We start from the raw sequence: 25,282 nt of genomic DNA, 5'->3' as shown, positions 1-25,282 counted from the left end.
CAAGTGGGCCAGTGGCCTTGCATTTGGGTGGCCCTGTCCCAGGCAACGTAAACACGTTCTCATGACCTTTTACAATTAAATATACCTAAGGATTACAAGCCCATCCCTGTACCCCAAACACACAGCCTGATGCCTGCAGGTCAATACTGGGGCATTAGCAACTAAATAAATAAAGTCTCAAGTGAAACTAAGAGCTGGTAAAGCAAACTCGCTAACAGTGTTGTCATGTAAATAGCCTAATCCCTTAATTGTGTCATTAGCTTTCTGTGTGACATAGGCATTGGGAAAAGACCCCCTTATACAGGGGTAGATCATTTTACTGCTGTTCTAGAACTGGCAGGCAACTGTTTCTTGCAAAGCCAGGCATGGAGGAGGGCCATTCCAATAATGGCAACCATGATATACTTGTCCTTTCAGCTCCACCATGAACTTGGCAATGATCTTAGTAGCTCCCACACCACACAGGGTCATAGCAGGCTTCTTAGTGGCCTCTGTGGCCCATGCCTAAGACTGGTGGATATAGGAAAATTAGTGAATAGTTATAAGTTTGCATTGTGACTTACACAGGTGTATAACCAGGCAAAAGTAATTAGGGTTTTTCCACTGCAGAACCCATTTGATATTGATTACAAAGCTGAGCATGGAAGAGGAAAACTGCACCAACAACAGCTGGACATATGAGGTTCTTGATATCCAGCCCAGATCTAACACATTTGGAACATTGACCTGTTGTTCATCTCCACTTAGCCTAAAAGCCAATAAAATATTTATTCTCAGAATTAGGGGATGAAGGGGGCAGAAGCATCACTACCCAAGGTGGATGCGGCAAATGTGCCACAGCCTGTGATATGGTCCAGTCCAAACCCAACACATTCCTTAGTTCAATCAATGTTAATGATTCAGTCTTTCCGTACTAGTTATTGGTCATTTGTGAAAATTCTGGGCACAGAGTTGTCTTTTTTGTCAATGCAACTCAAACCCCATGGCAAATGGGACATTTTAAGGGCTGCTGTGCCCACAGCAGTAGTCAAAACAACCCTATCCGCCTGTCACCATCCCCCATAGCAAGAAATGCAAAATGCACTGCAGATGGTGTTGACAGATGGGCCAAAGCTCTCTTCTGTGGTTTGGACAATGGTCTACTTGTCATTGCCACTGGTGATCTGCCCAGGGTTGGACTGGTGTGTGCGAGGCTCACTGGAGCTGCTACCCAGGAGCCGCCACACCCCCTCTGGGGCAGCGGGAAGCAATGGTGGAGGGCAGGTAGGAATCGAGTCTGGGTTGACAGGGTCCACCTGGTTTTTTTCCGCTATCCTGCCGGCCCAGTCCACCCTTGGATCCACCTCTCTCTCTTTATAGCAGTGGTTGACTCGGTTCAAGGCCATTTTGAAATCTGATATTTTCTTAATGGCCCCCCTTAGCAAAAGGTTAATCATATAGAAAACATTAGGATATCATCCATTCAGCCATAGTTTGTACAGTATATGGAACAGCAAATGAATGCCTACCCCTCCAAATTCCACTCTGTATGACCCAATGTTCGGGGGTTATCTACACAAGCAAATCGGCATTCTACCCAAAGCTCAAGCTAAATGAATTTCTGGCTGGCCGCCACCCCTTCCCAGCTCAGGACGCTCTAGTGCCATGGAACAAAATAATTCTCCAACATTGTGGCACAGAGTATGGAGGGGGGGGGGGGTTCTAAAAAATGAGAAAAATCTGGACAAGCAAGTAGTGTTGTTCCCGTGCAAGGGAATGGTGTGTTGGTGAAAGCGCTCATGACATCAGAATGTGAATTTCAAAGGAGAAGATGGCTTTGATCACTAATCCCACGGCAGGTACATTTCCCTCTTATAGCTGTCTCAATTGTGGTCATCTAATTAAAAGGAAGAAGGTAGGGCACGCTGTGAATGGGGATTTTCCCTAATCTCCACAGCCCTTTTACATGTGAATCAAAGAATGTGACTGACCAGATCCAAATGACTGATAGAGTGGTTACAGCCCAAATAAGACTTCAGACTGGGTTCATCAGAATGTGCCTACAAGTTTCTTACACATTTAATAAATTACCTTATCGCCACTTTATGTAATGATATAAAGGCATTTGTGGAACCCTGGAAGAGCTTCAGGATTGATTGTCTCCTTCCATTGATTGAGGTCTTCCATCATTCTAGGTTGAGTAGTCATAGTAAAATCTCCATGACTTCAACATGGCCCACAGACGCAGCACATGAGAATAAGTATCTCCCATTACCACCTCTCCAAGAATTTCATCATTTCCCTCTTCTCCATCTGCAAAGCTGAAGATGGAACCTCTTTCTCCTTAGTGCAAGAGATGCCAGTGTGTCCTACACAAAGACTTGTTTGTGGATCACCTTATAAAGTATCATTGTGATCTCTACCTTCAGTTCATTCACCACCCTTATTAGTCGAGTTGTCCGGCCAGTGGTTCAGTTCAAGCCTCTACTGGAGATCCAACCTTTGGTCTGGGCCCATCTTAGCTGAAAACCAGGTGACCGATGTATCAGTCATTCAGCCACAGTTTCAAAAATATCTAGGACAGCAAATAAGTTTCACCCCAAATCTCAACCTAACTGACCGGGGCTTTCGGTTGAATCTATGAGAGCTAATTGTCATTCTGCCTGAATCTTACCCTATATGAACCCTATATGAAGCCTGAGGCCTGCCAATGCTCCAAGCCTATAGATTGTGAGCAGCACAGCAAGGCTGGGGACCATTATCTCTGGGCAGTTAAAGTTGGGACCAGATCTGCTTCAATTGCAATTGTCCCTGGCTAGTAGAGATAGTATATATCAACCCTGCTGCCCAACTTAACAGGTACAGCCAAACGGGGCATATGAGCTTGTTTATGCAATATATTTTTATAGAGACCTACATTGTTTGGGGGTATAGTTTTCCTTGAATTAGCATTAGCTACAATGACAAACAGGCTCTGCTGGAACTGACTGTAGTGATCAAACATATCTGTGGTGGCTTTATAATGCTAATTGGCTAATCCTGTAATTGCCTTGGTCCCTACCTCTAACCCCATCCAGTTCTATCTTCATATGTCCTGTGTACAATCAGTCTCAGGTAAAGGTGGCCATACACCTATGGGTGGACGATATCGGGCCAATTCAGGCTTATTCGGTCGCTTGGCCCTGAGGCCAAACGATCGAATTAGAACGACGGATATAGGTGCAGTCCGTTCGGGGACCGCATCGTCCCCGATCCAACTACATTTTTATACCTACCCGATCGATATCTGGCCGATTTCAGGCCAGATATGGGTCGGACAGGCCTGTCGTTAGTGCCCATACACTAATAAGCTGACGAGTCGGTCTAAGGGTCCTTTTGGCTTTTTGGATTGGCATCACTGCCCCAGCTCAGAGGGGGAAGGCACCACAAAAGGAGTCTCCTGGGGCACAGGCAGCAATAGAGCTCCATTTAGTGCTCCAATACATAATTCAGCTGTTGTTGCCCTCATGTTCTACTGTAACCATCTTTGCATTACTTTAGCTACCACCCCCTACTCCTACCTGCACCAGAACTAGGGGTAGGCACCAGAGGCGGTGGTGGAGGAGTGTAAGGGCCCAGGGCTAAGTAGCACTGCCTTGGTCACTTGCCTCTGCCTACAATTGCCTGAGTGCCATTTGCCCTAACAGTGAGCCGCTGCCTAAATACATATCTAATGGGTTAATTAGAAGCACATTTAGCAGAGTATCATGTACGGGCTGTCTCATTGCATCTCAATGAACCTGAATGTAAACTTACACCCATCATTCACGCTCTATTGTCCTCCCAGGGGGACGGGGACGGGAGTCTAATGGACACATAAATGGCACAAAGGAGACAGTTATTTATCTGTGTTTACCCTACTCATTTAGCTAATAACGCTTTTGCCATAATAATTGTTATTGATTGTAGCCCTGCAGCTGCTAACATTGATAGGGCAATATTATGTACCTGCTTCTTGTCAATAGCAGTCACTGGGAATCCCGAGTCTCCTGTCTACATACAGGCAGGTCTCTCATGTATTACAAGGGATAACAGGGGGTCACTGAGGGGTTCAGTTATACACGGAACTCTGAGTATCACTCATGTATTATAAGGGATAATGTACCCCCTACTGTAAATGATAAGGATATTAGCAGTCACTGAGGGGTTCTGTGCCCATATAAAGGCACAAGGCTGTAGGCTGAGTTATACAGGGAACTCTGAGTATCACTCATGTATTATAAAGGGTAATGTACCCCCTACTGTAAATGATAAGGATATTAGCAGTCACTGAGGGGTTCTGTGCCCATATAAAGGCACAAGGCTGCAGGCTGAGTTATACAGGGAACTCTGAGTATCACTCATGTATTATAAGGGATAATGTACCCCCTACTGTAAATGATAAGGATATTAGAAGTCACTGAAGGGTTCTGTGCCCATATATAGGCACAAGGCTGAGTTATACAGGGAACTCTGAGTATCACTCATGTATAATAAGGGATAATGTACCCCCTACTGTAAATGATAAGGATATTAGGAGTCACTGAGGGGTTCTGTGACCATATAAAGTTCTATGTATAATACCCCAGAACACATGGCAGGATAAATACAGATCTAATTAAATGTATAATTGCCCAGAACACATGGAAAGACACATGCAGTGCCAACTTCATATATAATAATTACTCTTTTAGGGAAATTAATTGATGTTGGTTTGGGGAGACTTAAGGGGGCCCTCCTTATATGGGGCCCTTCGACCGGCCCTACGAGTATCAGCCAGATATCAATTAGACGGGTTTCAAAATCTTGTTGGGTTGAGAACCCCATGAGTTTGTTGAGGGGGTCCTGGGTACAATTTTGCACTTGTAGCAATGGAATAAGTAAATAAGCAGTATAGGGTGCCAAACCCCTCGATTTGTGCAGTGCCATTACAATCAATGGTAAGAATTATGGGCCGGCATTGGGCAGCATTGGCATTTTCTCTGCACAGAGATATAGTTATATAACTAAGCTTGGTTCAAAAAAAAGACCAAAGTCCATGGAGTTGAACCCCAACAAATGAACCCCAACATCAGAAATGATCCTAAAAACCAAAAATGAAAGTTCCCATAAAGTAATTCTAAGTGACATTGAAGTGACTGTGCTAAACTATGATGTCCTGCTAGGAAAGTGAATAGGCCCCCCTGTAGGGCCCCGGAGGCAGACCGCCACACACACACCTTCCATTCTAGGACTCACAAAGGGAGTTATTATGGCTTAGAGCAGGTGAAACTGCATGTAGTGAGAGTAAACTAAGTGGCAACAGGGGATTTACCTTTCCCATGCAAATGCCCCGGCCCCTGATTGCATCTTTATCCCTCTCAATGACTGGAGCACATCTAAGTGGGGAACTGGAAGTCCCAGCATGGGTGTATATTCTCTCAGGGCTCAATTAGACAAAATTGCCCGTTAAGTCTCGTTGTACAACAATTAGAGTCCAACTGATAATATTCAATAGAATCTTCCCCCAGCGCTGACTTTGAAGGCACCCAAGACACCCAAATACATTGAACAGTTATAATAAACTATAATAAACTCAAAATGGGACATCAAAAATCCCCAAACCCACAGCCATTGCTTCTGTGAACCTTAAGTGAGGGTCTTGTGAAAACTGACCCATAGATGCACAGAGAAATAAATGCCATGAGTGCTAGTGTTGGGCACAAAATCCTGCCTTTTGGGACCCATGCACAGAGCCCTTGAATCAGGCATAAAGCCCCGCGCTGTCATGTATGTAGTACAGGTAAGTGCCCCTCTGTGTGTGCCCCTTGCCCCAAATGCTGACAGCTCTATATTCATGGGAGATGTATGGGCTTGGGTACAAACAGCTGCACCAATGAGGGATAAACACAGGGCAGGGTGCAAAGCATGGAGATTTGGGCCAATTTTTTAACTTATCACCTTGCCCTGCCCTTAGCAAATGAGGCTTAAAGTTGCCAAAATATCCATACACCTTAAATACTCATACACCTTTAATACCCAGACCCCTAAATTCCCATACTCCTAAATACCCATACACCTTAAAGCAGGGATCCCCAACCTTCCTCAAGGTGCCCATACACGTGAAGATCCGCTCGCTTGGCAAGATTGCCAACTTATTGTACAGCGCTGCGGAATATGTTAGCGCTTTATAAATAAATGTTAATGTAATGTAATGTAATTGCCAAGCGAGCGGATTTTCTCCCAGTATCCCCACCTACGGGTGGGCGATATCGGGGAACATGTAGGCTATTTCAATTGTTTGGCCCTTATAATGGGGCAGTCGGTTCTGGGACCACATCAACGAGCCGATGCGGTCCCTGATCCAACTAAATCTTTTAACCTGCCCGATCGATATCTGGCCAATATCAGGCCAGATATCGGTCGAGCGTGCCCCTCGTTCCTGCCCCTACACGGCCCGATAAGCTGCCGAATCGGTCTAAGGGACCCATATCGGCAGCTACAATCGGCCGTGTATGGGGACCTTTACTCGTGAGCCACAGTCAAATGTAAAAAGACTTGGGGAGCAACACAAGCACCATAAAAGTTCATGGAGGAGCCAAATAAGGGCTAAGATTGGCTATTAGGGGCCTCTATGCACCCTATCAGCTTACAGGGGGCTTTATTTGGTAGGGAATCTTGTTTTTATTCAACCAAAACTTGCCCCCAAGTCAGGAATTCAATAAATTCAATTCAATAAAATGAAGATGATGATCATAGAAGTCAATGGGGACCTTGGGCAGACTGAGAGCCAACTACATGTCGCCAGATGACTTTTTGTATAAGGGCTGAAGAAAAATATAAAAAATATTCCACCTCATACATAATATAATAATTATTCTTAATAGTTCTAAATACCTTATATAAACAGATATTTCTGAGGAAAGAAGGGGCAGTTGAATGAATATGCCTCTAGCAATCTGCCCGGGCCCTGGGCTAATAGCTATTACTGTGTTAATGCGGATAATTAAATCATTGGCTGCAGGGAAGGGATTAGTCTACGCGCATCAGAACCCAAGGTGTGACCTCAGCTTGTTCATTGGCTGGTCATACTGGACATCTGATTGGCTGGTTGGGATTTCCTTTAGCAGTTGTATGAAATATAAGGGGGCTGCACATCCAAAACTACATACAGATTCTTTTCAAGAAGCTTTAGAACATTCAATGTCCAGACGTACCAAAGAGCTTTATGATGAGTTCCACAATATCCTTTATCCTTCTGTTCGGGCTGTTTGTCTGCGCCACCTCTTTTCCCATTCAGGTAAAATCCTCAATATTAATGTTGTGCTGCCATATTGCTTCTTCATAGAACATTAGAATGTGTTTTTAAATTCTCTCTAATATGGAAACCTGATGCAAGAATTAATAGATTTTTTTTCTCCCTCTATATTACCCCAGATTGTCTTCCCACACGTTGAACAGAATGGTAAGTGCCTCCTGCAATTTCTTATTATATAGTAATGCACAGTAACCAATCAGGTGTCTCAGTCTTAAGGCAAGTGGCATATGGGACGTTTTAACTAACACCCTGGTCTGCTTGTCACCTCCTTATACCTCTGTATTGTACAGCAGGGTGACTGTTACCCCAATGTTTCTATATATCTGTAACCTTGTTATGGGCTAAGGGGGCCCGGCCTGAAGGCCAGTTAGGGGGGATTTGGGGTGAGTGCTTATTTGTGCCCTGGGTACCCCTGGAACTATAGCAGGGTGACTGTTACCCCAATGTTTCTATATATCTGTAACCTTGTTATGGGCTAAGGGGGCCCAGCCTGAAGGCCAGTTAGGGGGGGATTTGGGGTGAGTGCTTATTTGTGCCCTGGGTACCCCTGGAACTATAGCAGGGTGACTGTTACCCCAATGTTTCTATATATCTGTAACCTTGTTATGAGCTAAGGGGGCCCAGCCTGAAGGCCAGTTAGGGGGGGATTTGGGGTGAGTGCTTATTTGTGCCCTGGGTACCCCTGGAACTATAGCAGGGTGACTGTTACCCCAATGTTTCTATATATCTGTAACCTTGTTATGGGCTAAGGGGGCCCAGCCTGAAGGCCAGTTAGGGGGAGATTTGGGGTGAGTGCTTATTTGTGCCCTGGGTACCCCTGGAACTATAGCAGGGTGACTGTTACCCCAATGTTTCTATATATCTGTAACCTTGTTATGGGCTAAGGGGGCCCAGCCTGAAGGCCAGTTAGGGGGGGATTTGGGGTGAGTGCCTATTTGTGCCCTGGGTACCCCTGGAACTATAGCAGGGTGACTGTTACCCCAATGTTTCTATATATCTGTAACCTTGTTATGGGCTAAGGGGGCCCAGCCTGAAGGCTAAGAATCAGGGCTGTAGAACATCAACATGAAGGGCCTTATTTTTAAAAGTTCAAATGTCCGTTATTGTTTATTATTCCACCAACTTTATTTTCCTTTCAATATTGACCATTCCAGCTACATATTTTCTAGAAGCTTTATATTCTTCAACCTTATTATGAGCAACCCAGCCTTATAATTTTATTTCCTTACAGACACTGAGGTGCCAGATAATGATGATGACGTTTTCGGCAGAATTCTAAGAGCCAATAAAGGTAAAGACCACCCTACATTTGCTGATGAGCTCCCTTGAGTTCCCTTGTTTTTGTAAAAATAAAATGCAGTTTTTATGGCAGGTTATTCAGAAAGATATCAATTACTGTACTCCTTCCAGGCAAAAGAAATTTCCACGTTCAGGGGGACATTGCCCACAAATTCAGTCGCAGTGCCATTAACTGCAAGGAGTGTCTGTGGCCCAAAGACAGCAATGGGATTGTGAATGTGCCCTACACCATCTCTTCTGATTACAGTGAGTGCCCTGCTGTGCCAGTGCCGGTGCCAATGATTCATATCAGCCCATAGCGCCCAATAATCCATATTTATGTGCCAATGCCTTCTCTCCTAGGTCAGAATGAGGCCTCCTTGATTATGGCTGCCATGCAGGAATTTGCCACTTTAACTTGCGTTCAGTTTATCCCTCAGACAGATGAAGATGACTACATTGCCATTCAGCCTCTGGATGGGTAGGTCGGCTTTTGCCTAATAATGTTATTAATTCTGCATGTAATAGGAAATGCTAGAGAAGGATCTTCATGGCACTGTGGTTTGTGACTTGCAGTTGTTGGTCGTACATTGGGGTAAATGGTGGAGCTCAGCAGGTTTCCCTCGGCAAAGGCGGCTGTATTTACTATGGAGTGATCCAGCACGAACTCAACCATGTCCTGGGCTTTGTACATGAGCACAGCAGGAGCGACCGGGATAACTATGTGCATATAAATTACCAGTACATCTCACCAGGTATGGCCTCAACCTGATAATCCCTTCTAGAACGCTAACCATTAAATACTCCCGACAATTAACCATATTAGTGATAGTATAAACTCCTTGGTATAATAAATGGGTGGCTAATTATCTACACAGAGTGTTACATAATTTTGGGGCCACCATAAGGAGAGTATAGGGCGTACTCCAATCAAGAGATCCAGGCCATGAAGTGGGTGGTTGTTGCAGTGGAGTAGGTTGGGCTTTTAGAATTATGGTAAAGGTGCATCTGTGGCGTGATCATCCAAGCATGGGACATGCCCCATTCTCCATGTCAGTGTCAGACTGGGACCCCAGGGGCCCACCAGAAAACCTTAGACCCTAGGCCCACACTCCAGTTTTTCCTCCTTTCCTCACCCAACCTCGTCTATTTTATTTACACGCTAGCATCTATCCTTCCATCTATTTCTCCTCTTTCTTTCCATTCAGAAGTAGGGAATGACCATGAAGCCAGCTGAATGATCAGGGGCAGGAGGGCCCACTGACACCTGGGCCCACCGGGAGTTTTCCTGGTATCCTGGTGGGCCAGTCCGACACTGCTCCATGTTGCCTTGGGGTTCATTGTGAGCAGTAGGCCAATAATACGGACCTCCTAACTTGGTACATGGGCCTCATGATTACTGACAGGCACCCTATTTATACATGTGGGTACAGTAGTAGTATAGCTAGGTAAAATAGGAAATATATATATATATATACGTGGCACCAATTCTAGGCCTGTTTCAAACCATCACTTCTATTTCTCCGCAGATAATATTGCCTTCTTTGACAAGAAGGACACGGACAACCTGGGCCTGGAGTATGACTACAGCTCTGTAATGCATTACCCAGGGTACTTTTATTTCATGTATTGACTATAGAGTGTTCCTTGCAGTTGCCATGGTCTAACCCCCACATGTTCACTCTGTTTTATATCAGCTATAGCTACAGTAACACTACTGGAAAGAACACCATTGTGCCCATACCTAATGCTAATGTTCCCATTGGACAGAGATATGGACTGAGCACCCTGGATGTTTCGAAGATAAACAGGCTGTATCAGTGTGGTAAGGATCTTATTATCATTTATAACAGGGTCGGATGAACTTAAAGATGGTCTTGGACTATGCAGCCCCCCCCCCCCCACCCTCGACAACCAGTAGATAGATAGGTTTTGCTATGCTCTTGACCAAGGCTGTCCAGTTAGAACTGGCTCCTAGCTTCCACCAAGATACCATCATGTTAATGTAATTGGACCACATGGTGTATGATATGTCCAATATTCAATGTGATGATCTTGGCCATCATTTGGAAGGTCACATGCTCTGCCTATGGGCATCAGGTCGCTGCTACTTGTTCTAGCGTCTAACCAGTCTCCTAGTCTCCTTTATACTTAAGACCATAGGAATTAAGGTAGGAATGGGTCCCCATGGCCCTTTTTATTACTCTGAAATTCCTTTGCCCAAGAGAAAGGCTTAGGAAACTCTGAATTTGAAGAATCGAAGTCAAGAAGGAAGTCCATAATAAGTTCTTTCCTAGAATTTCCTTTGTGATGCACCTCTGTGATAAGATTGGTGTCTCCCCTGGAAATCATTTAATAACCATTTAATAACAAGTCATTCTGTAATCATTACCCATTCTCATTGTCTCTCTTTCATTTCCAGATGTTTGCAGCAAGTTATTTACTAATGCATCTGGAACCGTGACTTCAGCCAATTACCCAGGTTCATACCCAAGTAATGCCGACTGTGTGTTCCTGATCAGGGTTCCATCAGGCCAAGTAAATCCTTTTTTATTCCTTTCCAAGATTCTAAATATATCATACATTTGTAACTGACTGAACTTCTTCTTCCTTTCCAGGTGTCCATGACATTTAATGCATTTGATGTCCAGTCTTCTAACAACTGCATCTCTGATTACATTACGATCTATGATGGGTCTAGCAGATCTTCTCCGGTCATGCTTGGGAAAATATGTGGAACAGGGCAGATCCCACCCTTAATCTCTTCCACCAACCTGATGCTGGTAGAGTTTGTTACTGATGGGGCCATTGCTGGGACTGGATTTAAGGCCTCCTACACATCAGGTAGATCATTGTAACTGGGTTTAAAATGTAGTTTTGTTGTGATATTGGTAACCATGTTCTTTAAAAGCCATCAAACTCTAATATATGCCTGGGGCATACGTATGTAGGCATAGTTTATTGGTATCTCCCTGTAAAGGCTTTTAGAAAACTTAGGGGACTGTTCCTGCTGGACTGCGTTTAGTACAGGGGAATATAAATGGTGGCATAGCTTTGTGATAACTTTCTGTAGGAGGAAAACTAAGGGAACTGAGCTTGTTGTGGAACAATTCCATTTTTGTTCTTATTAGGCTATTTATGATCAAGGTCACCGTCAAAGAGACCAGAGACGGGAAAGTTCTAAGCGGTTGCAGGGAAATGAGGTTTGGGAGGATCGTGGACATGTTCTGGGTGTATTGGGGTGTGGCTAGGATGGACTGGGTTGTTTTTTATTGGGGCCCTATTTAATCTAGTTAACAGGGGGCATTTGAGCAATTAACTAAAAACTAAAGCCCCCTGGGGGAAGGGCCCTGCTTACTATTGTATAGGGTCTGCTCATTTATCTTGTCCATTCCTCCAGGTACATCACACTGTTTCCCTGGGTCACAAAACCACCCCCCTATTTAGACTGGTGGGTATTATAACACAATGGGATGGCTATGGGAGGTATAAAACAATAGAAGTGCTATTGGGGCTATTGGAGGAACAACCCAGTAATGTAACCAGTCATTCCTATCCAGTATCTGCTAATGACAGCTTTTCTTTAATCTGACCCAGTACAATGCGGAGGCACCTATTTCACCCCATCCAGAAACATTACCTCTCCGGGATACCCCAACTCTTATCCTCCAAACATGGACTGCTCATATGTCATTACGGCACCTCCTCCTTACAAAAGGGTAAGTATTTACCCCATGGCCCTTACCTGTAGGGGTGGCCTGATAACAGTATATACTTTATGGGGGCTATAACCACATTATCCCCTACCATAACGTGTCTTTGCTTTGCCCTTAGGTCTCGCTGATCATGTATTCCTTTACCCTGGAGAGCGCCCCGTACTGCCGATACGATTACCTTCAGGTGTATGATGGCGTTTCTACCAACTCCCCACTCATGGGCACCTACTGTGGCACAATGTCCTTCTCTAAAGTCATCACAAGGGGGAATTCCATGCTTCTACATTTCAGCAGTGACTATTCCAACCAGTTCCAGGGTTTTCAAGCTTCATACACATTCCGTGAGTATCCGTTACTTACATGATAATAAGCCCTATTGGGCATGGCCCTGGGGGAAGGGTGTGGTGGGGTGGAATTGTCTCTCTGAAGCAATAGATACAATAGATAGTTTCAAGGAAGGGCCCTGCACACCCCAGTCCAACCCTGTGTTTATCCCTTTCCGTTCCCCCGAGACAATGTAACAGTCGTTTGTCCTCCAAGGCAGCCGCCTTCTCCTACTTTGTTCCATGAGTCAGAACCACCAGTGCAAAGAACCCAAGCAACCAAATAAATACAGCTTCCAATTGCAATTACATGACAAGTAAATGAGAAACAAATGCATATTGGGAAGTTCCTGAGAATTCAATTTTCTTTTATAATTAAAAATGTATTTTTTTTGTTGAAGTTCCCCTTTAAACCTTAGATAATACTATATTATTGTAGTAAGACTAATACATTCTCTCTTCATTTAATTCCAGTTTGATGATCTTCAACATGGAGTCCAACTGAAATGGATACAGAAAACATTTCCGTTCTATATAAATATATATATATATACTCAGGCCCGGATTTGTGGAGAGGCCACAAAGGCCCGGGCCTAGGGTGGCAGAAACCTGGGGGCAGCATGCCGCCCCGCCGCTCCAAAATGGTAAAAAATGTGTTTGGCTTACGGCGCATGCCTGCTTGCATCCCCCCGCCCCCCTGCTGTTCGCGCATGCGCAACCCCCCGTTCGCGCATGCGCACTCCCGCTTGTGACGGGCGCACACACGCATGCGCACTCGGAGGGGGGGCGCGCGACCGGGGGTGGCCTCGGAGCGGCCGGTTATGAAATCCGGCCCTGTATATACTTGTAAATAATGTACAGAGTCCATTGTGATACCTGGGGGGGGGGGTTGTTTGTTAGTGGTGTTGAGTTGTCACACTGCCATTGGTCAGGTTGAACTATACAGTGAATAAATGTCTAATACACATTCCCTTGGTGTATTTTGGTTTGATGTTGTGACAAATCTCAAATGAAGAGCGATTGGTCTGCAGGGCAACTGCCCGACTTTACTACACAGGGGCATTGATGTGGGTATTTATCACTTTGATAAAAAAATTGTAATACCCAGACCCCCATATGTAGTAAAAGGTGTTAACCCATAGCAACCATGTTTGCTTTTAAACAGGTAACCAGTACATTCTGCCTGCTGATTGGTTGCTATGGGTTACTGCTCCATGGCAAACTTAGTGCCTTTATTATATAACCCCCTGTGACTCCCTCTCACCTCCGCAGCTTGATTACTTCTTATAAGCACAGGCTTGCCCCTGCCCAACAATTTTCCTTCCAGAATCCCCATTTCTGCCCCAACTGCCAATTACAAACCACCTGCCCATTTTTTGGCCTCACTTGCTCTTTTCCCATCCCTTGACATCATCACCCCGCTCCCCAAGGTGACATCATCACTTCGCTCCCCAAGGGGACATCATCACCCCGCTCCCCAAGGTGACATCATCACCCCGCTCCCCAAGGTGACATCATCACCCCGCTCCCCAAGGTGACATCATCACCCCGCTTCCCAAGGTGACATCATCACCTCGCTCCCCAAGGTGACATCATCACCCTGCTCCCCAAGGTGACATCATCACCTCGCTCCCCAAGGTGACATCATCACTTCGCTCCCCAAGGTGACATCATCACCCCGCTCCCCAAGGTGACATCATCACCCCGCTCCCCAAGGTGACATCATCATCCCGCTTCCCAAGGTGACATCATCACCTCGCTCCCCAAGGTGACATCATCACTTCGCTCCCCAAGGTGACATCATCACCCCGCTCCCCAAGGTGACATCATCACCCCGCTCCCCAAGGTGACATCATCACCTCGCTCCCCAAGGTGACATCATCACTCCGCTCCCCAAGGTGACATCATCACTTGCCCCCTACCCAAAGGCCGGTATTATACAGCAACCCTAAAAGTGCATGACTGTTCCCTTGATCCACCCAAGTCATGACCCCACCCATAATCCACCCAATTCCCACCCATTTGCCCTTTCACAACCTCAAATCATGTTTTTCTGTCTCTTGGATCTACAATCCCTGACTGTTGGAACTGCAACAAGTGCAGATCTTGGTGGCGCAACATCTATGATAACTGCATGGGGGCCAGACTTGCAATGGGGCCAGTTGTCCACAGTGGGGTGCTATTCTCATCTAATCCCAGTATCTAAACCCTGCTACAGCTCACATTCACCTTTGCAGCAAAGTGTTGAAACCTCATTCTTGGAGGGAATCAGACAGACATGGGAGTAACATGAGATGTATTCCCCCAGTTCATACAGAAGACCCAGAACCTTCAAACATAGTAACAAACCTATAAATGCAAGTCAACATGTGTCACACGTGTACACCCAGAGTGCCTTTTCCTGAGCCCCACTTATTCCCACCCCTCCCAGTATCTAAGCACCCAAAGCACCCTATTTCAGTAGTCACACTAAACAACTATTAAATATATTTAATTGTATTTATTATTGTTGCTCGGTAAAAAGGGTTATTCCAACCATAAAAGATACTGTTGAGGAATTACTTTGTTATATAAAGGCAAAATTCTGCCATATTTAGTTTTATCTGGATCAAACATATTTGTTCCACTGGCGTTAATGAAGGATAATTAATTTGCTTACAGCAGAGGAAACAATATGGCAGCACCCACTCAGGCAAAGGCACCCCCATTTCTAAAACATAAATCCCAAAAAGGAATTAAGAAAAAGCCTTCAGTGTTAGCTCAAAAGAGAAGGAGCTTATCAGTGCAAGGAAAGGGTAGAACAACAGGAGACCCAAGAGCAAGCAGAGCTGTAGTGACACCTAGTGGCCCTTATGTTCATTAGGCACACAGGTATATATTAAGCATTATGTTTCTCTCTGTCCCAGATGGCAGCACTCAGGGTAGGACACTTCTCGGTGCAACTGCAAATCAGAAAAACACAGAGTTATAATTTATATATTATACATGTTACCAGGGGGTGGTGATTTTTAGGGACTGAGCAATATTTTTGCCCCAACCCCTGTCTAAGGGTTCACAGGGGCCCATTGGGTGGTACCATTCTTGATTAGGGTGTGTTATTCCAGCCATCACTGGGCGTGGTCACTAGGCCTACTATTTACTCCATGATTTCTGACGCTGACCCTAGGGTCGCTGACCCCTGTGTGTTTGTGCCAGAATTCTTACCCCAGCTGTATCTCAGCAGGAAGCCTTTGCCTTGCGTGTCCCCATTCGTGACGAATCTCAGAAGCATGCTGTTCCCATTGCTCCTCGGCGAGCACATCATTAGGGAGCCGCAGAATCTCCCCAAGAGTGGAGCAGAGGTAGAGTCTCCGTTGTAGATCTCCAGGTAATCCCGGCGGCACTGGCGGCTTTTCTCGATGTCCATGGTGACTACTCTCAGAGAGATCTGGAAGCAAAAAGATGTTTCTATGGTGGGCAGGGGGCTTGTCTTCTGCTAGATGCTCACTCAACCTAACAAGGTTCTCCTGGTGCAACCTAATGTGTTATTGGTCTGGGACTAACTGGGTTGATAGAAGAAGACTAATTGAATGGCGCAGTTCACTAACACAACATTACGTACCTAACAATATATGGATCTATCTACTTCTTCTTCTTGCCTAGGTAACCAGGATTTCAGCCCTAGAGCCCAATAGCCCCACCATGCCCAGCAGAATTCCTAAACCCAAGCCCATTATAAATGCTCCAGTACTGTATATGGACTCACCGTGTAGGATGGGGGAGCAGATATGAGGTACAGGCAGACTTTGGAAGGTGGATAGTCTTTTGGGTAATTTGGAGATGTGATGTTCCTTAATGGGGTGGTGTAGGTGCCTCCACATTCCACTGCCAAACACAGGAGGTCAGTTAATGATATAGAGCATCTACCCTGAAGCTTTCATCCACTGATTAAAGGGGATGTAAACCCACTGTCCCACTGCGCCCCCTAGTTTTGCTATAGAAGTTGCCAAAAAACATAATTATAGATGCAAGAAAATTCACCAATGAGAATTCTACTGATACACATTGTAAATGCAGAAGAACTGCCCAATTAGAATGCTGATTCCCAGCACTGTGTCAGGCCCCTTGCTGGTACCTTACATATAGAGATAATGATGGCATTTTCCCCTCATTATATGGCACAGGAATCAGACATGGGGATAAGGGCAGACTTGTTCAGTGCTGGGACTCTAACTCATCTCATTCATTGTTATCCTTCTTTCCCATACATCTACTCAGTCTATCCCACTTGTTTCCTTCATTCTCTCCCACACATTCACATCATTCCATGCCTCATATTCTAAGATCACTATCACTATTTATTCACACCATTCTGTACCATGTATGTTATTAATAATAATAATAATAATAATGCTGTCACACTCTGGCATAATTGTATCCCACGCATTTAAACTATTTCACCAATTCTACTATTCTGTCTTAGTCAATGGTATACAAAGATAGATAGAAAATAGACAAATAGATAGTTAATAAAGAAATAGATAAATAAATAATAGATAGATAGATAGATGATAGATAGATAGAAAATAGATTGATAGTTAATGAAGAGATAGCTAGATATATAGATATTTAATGGAGACATAGCTAGATACTAGACAGATAGTTTATGAAGAGATAGATAGATAGTTAATGAAGAGATAGATAGATAGATAGATAGATAGATAGACAATAGACAGATAGACAGACAGACAGACATAGATAATAGAAAGATAGATAGACAGACAGATAGATGATAGATAGACAGATAGATAGATAGATAGATAGATAGATAGATAGATAGATAGATAGACAGACAGATAGATAGATAGACAGACAGACAGATAGACAGACAGATAGATAGATGATAGATAGATAGACAGACAGACACATAGATAGATAGATAGATAGATAGATAATAGATAGACAGACAGATAGATAGATAGATGATAGATAGATAGATAGATAGACAGACAGACAGACAGACAGACAGATAGATAGATGATAGATAGATAGATAGACAGACAGACAGACAGACAGATAGATAGATAGATAGATGATAGATAGATAGATAGATAGATAGATAGATAGATAGACAGACAGACAGACAGACAGACAGACAGATAGATGATAGATGATAGATAGATAGATAGATAGCTAGACAGACAGACAGACAGACAGACAGATAGATGATAGATAGATAGATAGATAGATAGATAGATAGATAGATAGACAGACAGACAGACAGACAGACAGACAGACAGATAGATGATAGATAGATAGATAGATAGATAGATAGACAGACAGACAGACAGACAGACAGACAGATAGATAGATGATAGATAGATAGATAGATGATAGACAGATAGATAGATAGACAGACAGATAGATAAATAGATGATAGATATATAGATAGATGATAGATAGATAGATGATAGATGATAGATAGATAGATAGATAGATAGATAGATAGATAGATAGATGATAGATAGATAGATAGATAGATAGATAGATGATAGATAGATATTACCTGTTTCATATAAAGCCTTGAATCCAGTAGCGGTTTGAGCCCCGTCACTGAGGAACTCTAGCAGGAGGGCTCGGCCCGAGGCTATCAGCGGGGGGTGTTTCCCTGTCCCACATGATTTCTCCAGTAGGACCGGGGAGGATTTAGTGGAACCATCATATATTTTAATGTAGTCAGCGCTACACTGAGGGGAAGATTGAATATCAAAAGCCTCAAATTTTAGGGACACCTGCAAGCGAAAAGATTATTTAATTAGGCTCCACCCACCCTGAACCCTAAAATAATCAGGTTTAGGCCGGACATGGCCAAGTTGGGCACCAACACTCATTGGCCTGGCACTGCTCTATACGTTGTACAGCTGACCTGCTGAGAACCCGTCCTAATCAGGAAATAGGACTTGGCGTTATTGGGGTACGGCGAAGGGTAATTGGCCGACTTCAGGGTCCCACGCTCTTCATTAAGTAATGTGCTAACGACATCTGGAAATGAATGAATAGAATTATCAAATGTATATTTATTGTACAGAGGAACATAAAGAATAACAATCACGACCCCGACAACCAGATAGAATTCCCAGAATCTGTAAAACCATGGAAAAAAGACCAGGTGAAAATTGGTAGAATAGGCCCAACTATACATACTCCAGATGGATTCAGAGGTGAGCATATGATGTAAGCATGATGTAAGTATGATGTAAGCATGATGTAAGTATGATGTAAGCATGATATAAGTATGATGTAAGTATGATGTAAGCATGATATAAGTATGATGTAGACAGGTGTATTCTTAGACAATCTGCAACTGGTCTTCATTTTTTATTATTTGTACTTTTTTAGTTATTTTACATTTTTATGCAGCTCTCCAGTTTGGAGTTTCAGCAGCTATCTGGTTGCTAGGGTACAAGTTAACCTAGCAACCAAGGAGAGCCTGGAATATGAATAGGAGAGGGACTGAATAGAAAGATGACTTATAAAAAGTAACAATAACAATAAACCTGTAGCCTCACAGAGCAATATTTCTTTGGCCTTCTGGCCTTCAGGATGAGTTCCCACCAGTGATGGCAATGCCCCCACTCTATACTGGTACATGGTACCACTAGAACCTTCTCCAGCGGGTACACCTCCTACAGTAACCATATGCCCCAGGAACAGTCCTTACCGCATTCATACAGCCGGTTTATCTTACTGTAATCCAGGTTGGTCAGCTCTTTAGCTCCACCTAAACGTCTGCTAGGATCATCCTTAGCCGCCATGGTGATCTTCCCAGACGTGTTACTGAACATCCAGCTGGGGGGGGGGGGGATAAACATGGCATGTTTTGGTTCCAGAGCAGCAGATGATACAGAATGTATACGGAACTGACCTAGAACCTTACTTTTCATAATGCATTGCCGACACGTAGTCATACTCCATGCCAAGGTTGTTGGTGTCCATTTCTTGGTAGTTGATAGAAGCATCTGCCCGAAGATAAAAAAAAAAATGTAGATACTGTAGCCCCCAGAGAGCCACTCCTCTTACTGTAACTACTGTACTGGGCCCATTTATATATATATATATACGTAGGTAGGTGGTGTGTTTGTGGAAAGACTTTCCTCTGCTCACCAACTGATTTTTCAGCCAACTGTGGCCAAAATGCACACTGGTCTAGCTTCCCTGCTTTGGGCTCCCTTTGTACCTGGAGAGATGTACTGCCAAAATACATCAATATATTTATTCCGGTCGCTCCGGTTCTGCTCGTGCCAGAATCCCAAGGCATGGGTCAGTTCATGTTGTATGGTGCGATACCCCAGGCAGCCGCCGCCAAGCGACACCCCTTGGGCTCCACCCAACACTCCCATAAATGACCAGCAGCTGGGGAAGAATACAAACCACTGTAAATACCATGCAGCCAAGAGACAATGGTCAGGGCCGCCATCAGGGGGCACAGGGGGGACAGTCGTCCTGGGCCCGGACAACCGTCGCTTTAAAGGGGGCCTGGCCGTGATACAGTTTTTAAGCACAGGCCCCCTTTAAAGAGTTAGGGGAGAGCTGGAGGATGCTGAGGATTCTGGGAGGGAGCCGGAGGATGTTGGGGAGGATGCTGGGGGGAAGCTGGAGTATGTTGGGGAGGATGCTAGGGGGGAGCTGGAGGATGCTGGGGAGGATGCTAGGGGGGAGCTGGAGGATGCTGGGGGGGAGCGGGCCATGGTATGGGGACACTGGGGGAGGACCAGCCATTCTTTAGGGGGCCCTGGGCTAGCAATGTTTTATTGGGTCCCTGCCCTGGCATCAATGCAAAACGTAACCCCTGGCTACCAATGTTTTAGGGGGGGCCTGGCTACCAATGTTTTAGGGGGCCCTGGCTACCAATGTTTTAGGGGGGGCCTGGCTACCAATGTTTTAGGGGGCCCTGGCTACCAATGTTTTAGGGGGGGCCTGGCTACCAATGTTTTAGGGGGCCCTGGCTACCAATGTTTTAGGGGGCCCTGGCTACCAATGTTTTAGGGGGCCCTGGCTACCAATGTTTAAGGAGGCCCTGGACAAGCTAGCAATGTTTTAGGGGGTCCTGCCCTGGCACCAATGCAAAATGCAACCCCTGGCTACCAGTTGTTTTAGGGGGACCCTGACTACCAATGTCTTTGTGTCCTTTGTACTGTTGGGTGGGGTCACTGGGGGTGGGGCATAGGAGCGGGAGGTCAGAAAATGTTGTTGTGAGGGGCCCCGTGATTTCTGATGGCGGCCTTGACAATGGTTATAATTATAACGTATCCACAATTTAAATGGAAAGTTAAATTGAACTTAAAGAGGTAGTAAACCCTGCTTCAAAGCACTGCTCAACCAAACTTTAACAGCAAGATTCCTGGCAATCAGCATTCTCATTGGTCAGTTCTTGTGCATTTATAATGAACTTTTTTATCAGTAGAGTTCTGATTGGTAATCTGATAATAATGTATTTTGGCAGCTTCTATAGCAAAACTAGGGGGCGCCGTGGGACAGCATCATGGCTGGGTTTATATCCCCTTTAAAAGGATACCATTATGGCTGGCAGGTCACAGGAGGAGTTGGACACTTACCCGTCCCCGGGGTGGATAGAAAGATAGTTGGGCTCCGCCGTTTTAGGGACAAACTCCACACAGGTCATGGTTGCAAAATCCTTCATGGCTTCCCTAATGGTGCTCTTTTCCCCTTCAGCTGCGATTGTAAGTACAAGGCACATTAAACCCACACAGAGAAGGTTCTTGGAAACCAGCGGCAAAGGCCCAACCCATTCGGTACTCACAGTACTTTTCATCGAAGACGTAGGGCACGTTCACTCTCCCATTGGTCGATTTGGGCCACAGGCAGGTCTTGCAGGAAATGGAGTTACGTCCCAGAGGAACAGCGATGTCTGTTTCACGGAGCAGAACGTTGGTTCCTAAGGGAACGTCGGGATGGACAAGTCATTGGGGAACAGAAAACGGCTGCACAATCTGATTTGCTCCGACTGCTGCAATTTATTAGGGAATCTAGTGCTATAGGGCTGCTGTATCTGTGGGCTTGTACAGTAAGTTCAGTAATAGCCACATTCATTTGGAGGCTTAAGTTTTCCTTTAGAAATCTTACCGACTCACCTTCATTGGCTCTCAGGATGTCCCCGAAGACATCGTCCCCAAACACGGGATTCGTTTCTGCAGAATATAATAAACACACATTACCGTTCATTCATGATAGTAGGGGGTTCAGAAGTCATTGGAATACAGTTCCCAGCATTCCTGGTTGGCAAGGGGATATAAACCCTGCTGCACTGCTCAACCAAACTTTACTCAGTTGTTGCTGGACTACAAATCCCAGAATAATGTAACATATAATGAAGGGTGAGGCATGCTGGGAGCTGTAGTCCAGCAACATCAGGGTTGTATTCTTAAAGCAATATTGCCCAATAAAACTTTCCCCCAAATCCCCACAGCCAGCGACTGCTTTAAAATGTAAAAAATCCCCCAATGAGAATCCCAGCTGATCTGTATAAATCCGGCTCCATGTTCTCTGTTCCTGCAATTGGAGTTGGGAGCATTAAAGGAGACATATCCTATAAAAACTATGAATGTACCAGGGAATTATACTCCTCTAGATATAGAAGGATTGTGCTTAAAAAAGTTGTGTTTCTGACTGATTTATTGAGAAATTCCACAAAAACCCCACTAGCCCCGCCCATCTGTCCCACTTCCTGCTGGCTGAATTCTCTGGATGAGCTGGGGAGCCGGCGGCCCTCCGTACCCTGCACTGTAGGATAGCAACCAATCAGCAGCTAGGCTGACCTGATAGGGAACTGAAGCCTGTCTTTGCTTGTGTGAGTGCAGGGCTGTGATTGGCTCTCCCCCTCCTACTGTTCTTCTGGCAGGGACCGTTAGGACACGCCCACTCTTCATTTCAAACTCGGACAGAGAAGTGAGAGGATCTATAGGGAGCTCCAATAAAGGGGCCATTGTTACAGATAGGGTTAATGTTTAGCCCAAAGGGAAACCAGCACCTGATATTATTCATAATTGCCTACAAAATTACCTTTTTTTCCCATTTATCCAATATGTCTCCTTTAAACCCAGTTTCCCAGCACTGAACAAGTCTGCCCTTATCCCCATGTCTGATTCCTGTGCCATATAATGAGGGGAAAATGCCATCATTATCTCTATATGTAAGGTACCAGCAAGGGGCCTGACACAGTGCTGGGAATCAGCATTCTCATTGGTCACTTCTTCTGCATTTATAATGAAGTTTTGTATCAGTAGAATTCTCATTGGTGAATGTTCTTGCATCTATAATTTTGTTTTTTGGCAGCTTCTATAGCAAAACTAGGGGGCGCAGTGGGACAGCATCACCTTTAATGCCCTGTTATCCATGCCCAATACTTTCTAAAATACCTGCTTTATTTATCAATACATAATAACATGTATGGGGCATTTATGGAAACCTACAAATAAAAGTAGAACCCGAAGTCTGACACAAATGAGTCTGCAGTGGCTCCAACGTGGGAAGTGGAGTCTAAGCTGGTTTCTCCTACATTGTTTCATGAGTATGAACCAGCAGTAGCCATTACAGTTACAAATAACTTTTGAAATCACCAAACCCCCCACCCCCCCCACACTACTTCATTGTGTCTCATAGCTCTGTGCCCAAATAAACAGGGAGCCAGGCTGGCACTCACCATTAGCGGTGGCTCGGGGGAAGATAACCTGAAATAAAATGTAGCAAAAGTCTGAGTCTTGTTGTGATATATAGTTCTGGATATAAGGAACAAGAGCAGGACCAAGGGCAGTGCCAGCCTTACCTCTATGGGCAGAGTGAGCGCCACGCTGAGCAGCCAGGGGAGGAGGAGGAGGATGGGAGCAGAGGAATCCATGGGGCTGTAGCTTCTGAGTGTAGAGGGGGAGTCCAGGCTCTTTATATAGATCTGAGCCACAGGGACGTAATAACAGTGACAGGATTCTGCCATGGCCACGCTGGTGCCCTTGCATCAGTGCAAGCACTTGCCCGTAACCCCCAGAGCATGCTGGGTAAGTGCATAGGGGATGCCACAAGTTTTTAGTAGGGCTTCAGCGTGTCAGTGTGCACTCAGCTTTGTACTTGCCTAGGGGTGTGTGAGTTAAGGGTTAAAGGGGCGGTTTACCTTTAAAGGGGTTACAAACAGCCATGATGCTGTCCCACTGCACCCCCTAGTTTTGCTATAGACCAGAGGTCCCCAAACTTTTTTACCCATGAGCCACATTCAAATGTAAAAAGAGTTGGGGAGCACAGGTGCGCTTCTGCGGCAGAAGTGCCCCAGTTACCAGGGTTACTAAACCGGAAATTCGGCTCTTCTAGTGCAGAGAGCGCAATTGCGCTCTCTGCACTAGTGATCTCACCGCCCCCGGACCCGCTCCTGCGCTCAGAAGGTAAGCGCTGGGGAGCAGGGGGGGGCATCCAGGAGCCGCCTGAGGCGGCGATATGCCCCTGGGGGAGCCCCTGGGGGAGCAACACAAGCAGTTCCTGGGGGCCAAATAAGGGCTGTGTTTGGCTATTTGGTAGCCCCTATATGGACTGGCAGCCTACAGGGGGCTCTGATTGGCAGTACATCTGGTTTTTATGCAGCGAAAACTTGCCCCAAGCCAGGAATTCAAAAATAAGCAGCTGCTTTGGGGGCACTGGGAGCAACACCCAAGGGGTTGGGGAGGGACATGTTGCCCCGAGCCACTGGTTGGGTATCCCTGCTATAGAAGTTGTCAAAAAATATAATTATAGATGCAAGAAAACTCACCAATAAGAATTCTACTGACCAAAGATCTCATTATAAGGGCAAGTGAATTGACCAATGAGAATGTTGATTCCCAGCAATAAAATTGTAGCCTCACAGAGCAATAGTGTTTTGGCTGCCGGGGTCAGTGACCCCCATTTGAAAGCTAAAAGGAGTCAGAAGAGGAAGGCAAATAATTAAAAAATTATAAAAAAAAAAAAAGTTGTGAAAGGGGATACAAACCCAGCCATGATGCTGTCCCACTGCGCCCCCTAGTTTTGCTATAGAAGCTGCCAAAATACATAATTATAGATGCAAGAAAGTTCACCAATGAGAATTCTACTGATAAAAAACTTCATTATAAATGCAGAAGAAGTGACCAATGAGAATGCTGATTCCCAGCACTGTGTCAGGCCCCTTGCTGGTACCTTATATATAGAGATAATGATGGCATTTTCCCCTCATTATATGGCACAGGAATCAGACATGGGGATAAGGGCAGACTTGTTCAGTGCTGGGAAACTGGGTTTAATGCTCCCAACTCCAATTGCAGGAACAGAGAACATGGAGCCGGATTTATACAGATCAGCTGGGATTCTCATTGGGGGATTTTGTGCATTTTAAAGCAGTCGCTGGCTGTGGGGATTTGGGGGAAAGTTTTATTGTGCAATATTGCTTTAAGAATACAGCCCTGATGTTGCTGGACTACAGCTCCCAGCATGCCTCACCCTTCATTATATGTTACATTATTCTGGGATTTGTAGTCCAGCAACAGTTTGGCTGAGCAGTGCAGTAGGGTTTACATCCCCATTAAAGGTAACATTTAGTATATAGAATGCCCTATTGCTAGCCATTGATCACTATTTTTTCTTTTTCAGTTTTTGTATTATTTTTGGTGATGAGCAAA

At 45.0% G+C, this 25,282-nt stretch overlaps 2 protein-coding genes across 2 annotated transcripts; one reads left to right on the top strand and one right to left on the bottom strand.

The window, feature by feature from the left end:
* Positions 1-7,174: 7,174 nt before the first annotated feature.
* Positions 7,175-13,578, top strand: astl2c (astacin-like metallo-endopeptidase 2 gene c). The gene is made up of 13 exons (NM_001044399.1): positions 7,175-7,276; positions 7,414-7,441; positions 8,526-8,585; positions 8,705-8,839; positions 8,936-9,053; positions 9,149-9,327; positions 10,102-10,183; positions 10,270-10,397; positions 10,995-11,110; positions 11,191-11,416; positions 12,170-12,291; positions 12,407-12,629; positions 13,086-13,578. Exons 1-13 carry the CDS (start codon positions 7,208-7,210, stop codon positions 13,088-13,090), a joined length of 1,491 nt encoding a protein of 496 aa, NP_001037864.1. The 5' UTR covers positions 7,175-7,207; the 3' UTR covers positions 13,091-13,578.
* A 1,513-nt stretch (positions 13,579-15,091) lies between these two features.
* Positions 15,092-23,696, bottom strand: astl2b (astacin-like metallo-endopeptidase 2 gene b). Its single transcript, XM_012961817.2, has 13 exons — positions 23,434-23,696; positions 23,311-23,338; positions 21,743-21,799; positions 21,412-21,546; positions 21,206-21,323; positions 19,828-20,003; positions 19,528-19,609; positions 19,312-19,439; positions 18,517-18,632; positions 18,157-18,382; positions 16,357-16,475; positions 15,816-16,038; positions 15,092-15,553 (listed from the first exon to the last, which is right to left on the bottom strand). Exons 1-13 carry the CDS (start codon positions 23,596-23,598, stop codon positions 15,528-15,530), a joined length of 1,599 nt encoding a protein of 532 aa, XP_012817271.2. The 5' UTR covers positions 23,599-23,696; the 3' UTR covers positions 15,092-15,527.
* Between the last annotated feature and the right edge of the window lie 1,586 nt (positions 23,697-25,282).

The sequence above is a fragment of the Xenopus tropicalis genome, chromosome 4 (assembly GCF_000004195.4).
Source record: "Xenopus tropicalis strain Nigerian chromosome 4, UCB_Xtro_10.0, whole genome shotgun sequence".
Lineage (NCBI taxonomy): Eukaryota > Metazoa > Chordata > Amphibia > Anura > Pipidae > Xenopus > Xenopus tropicalis.
Note: the sequence above shows the minus strand (reverse complement) of the source record. Positions and strands in the feature narration are given on the sequence as shown.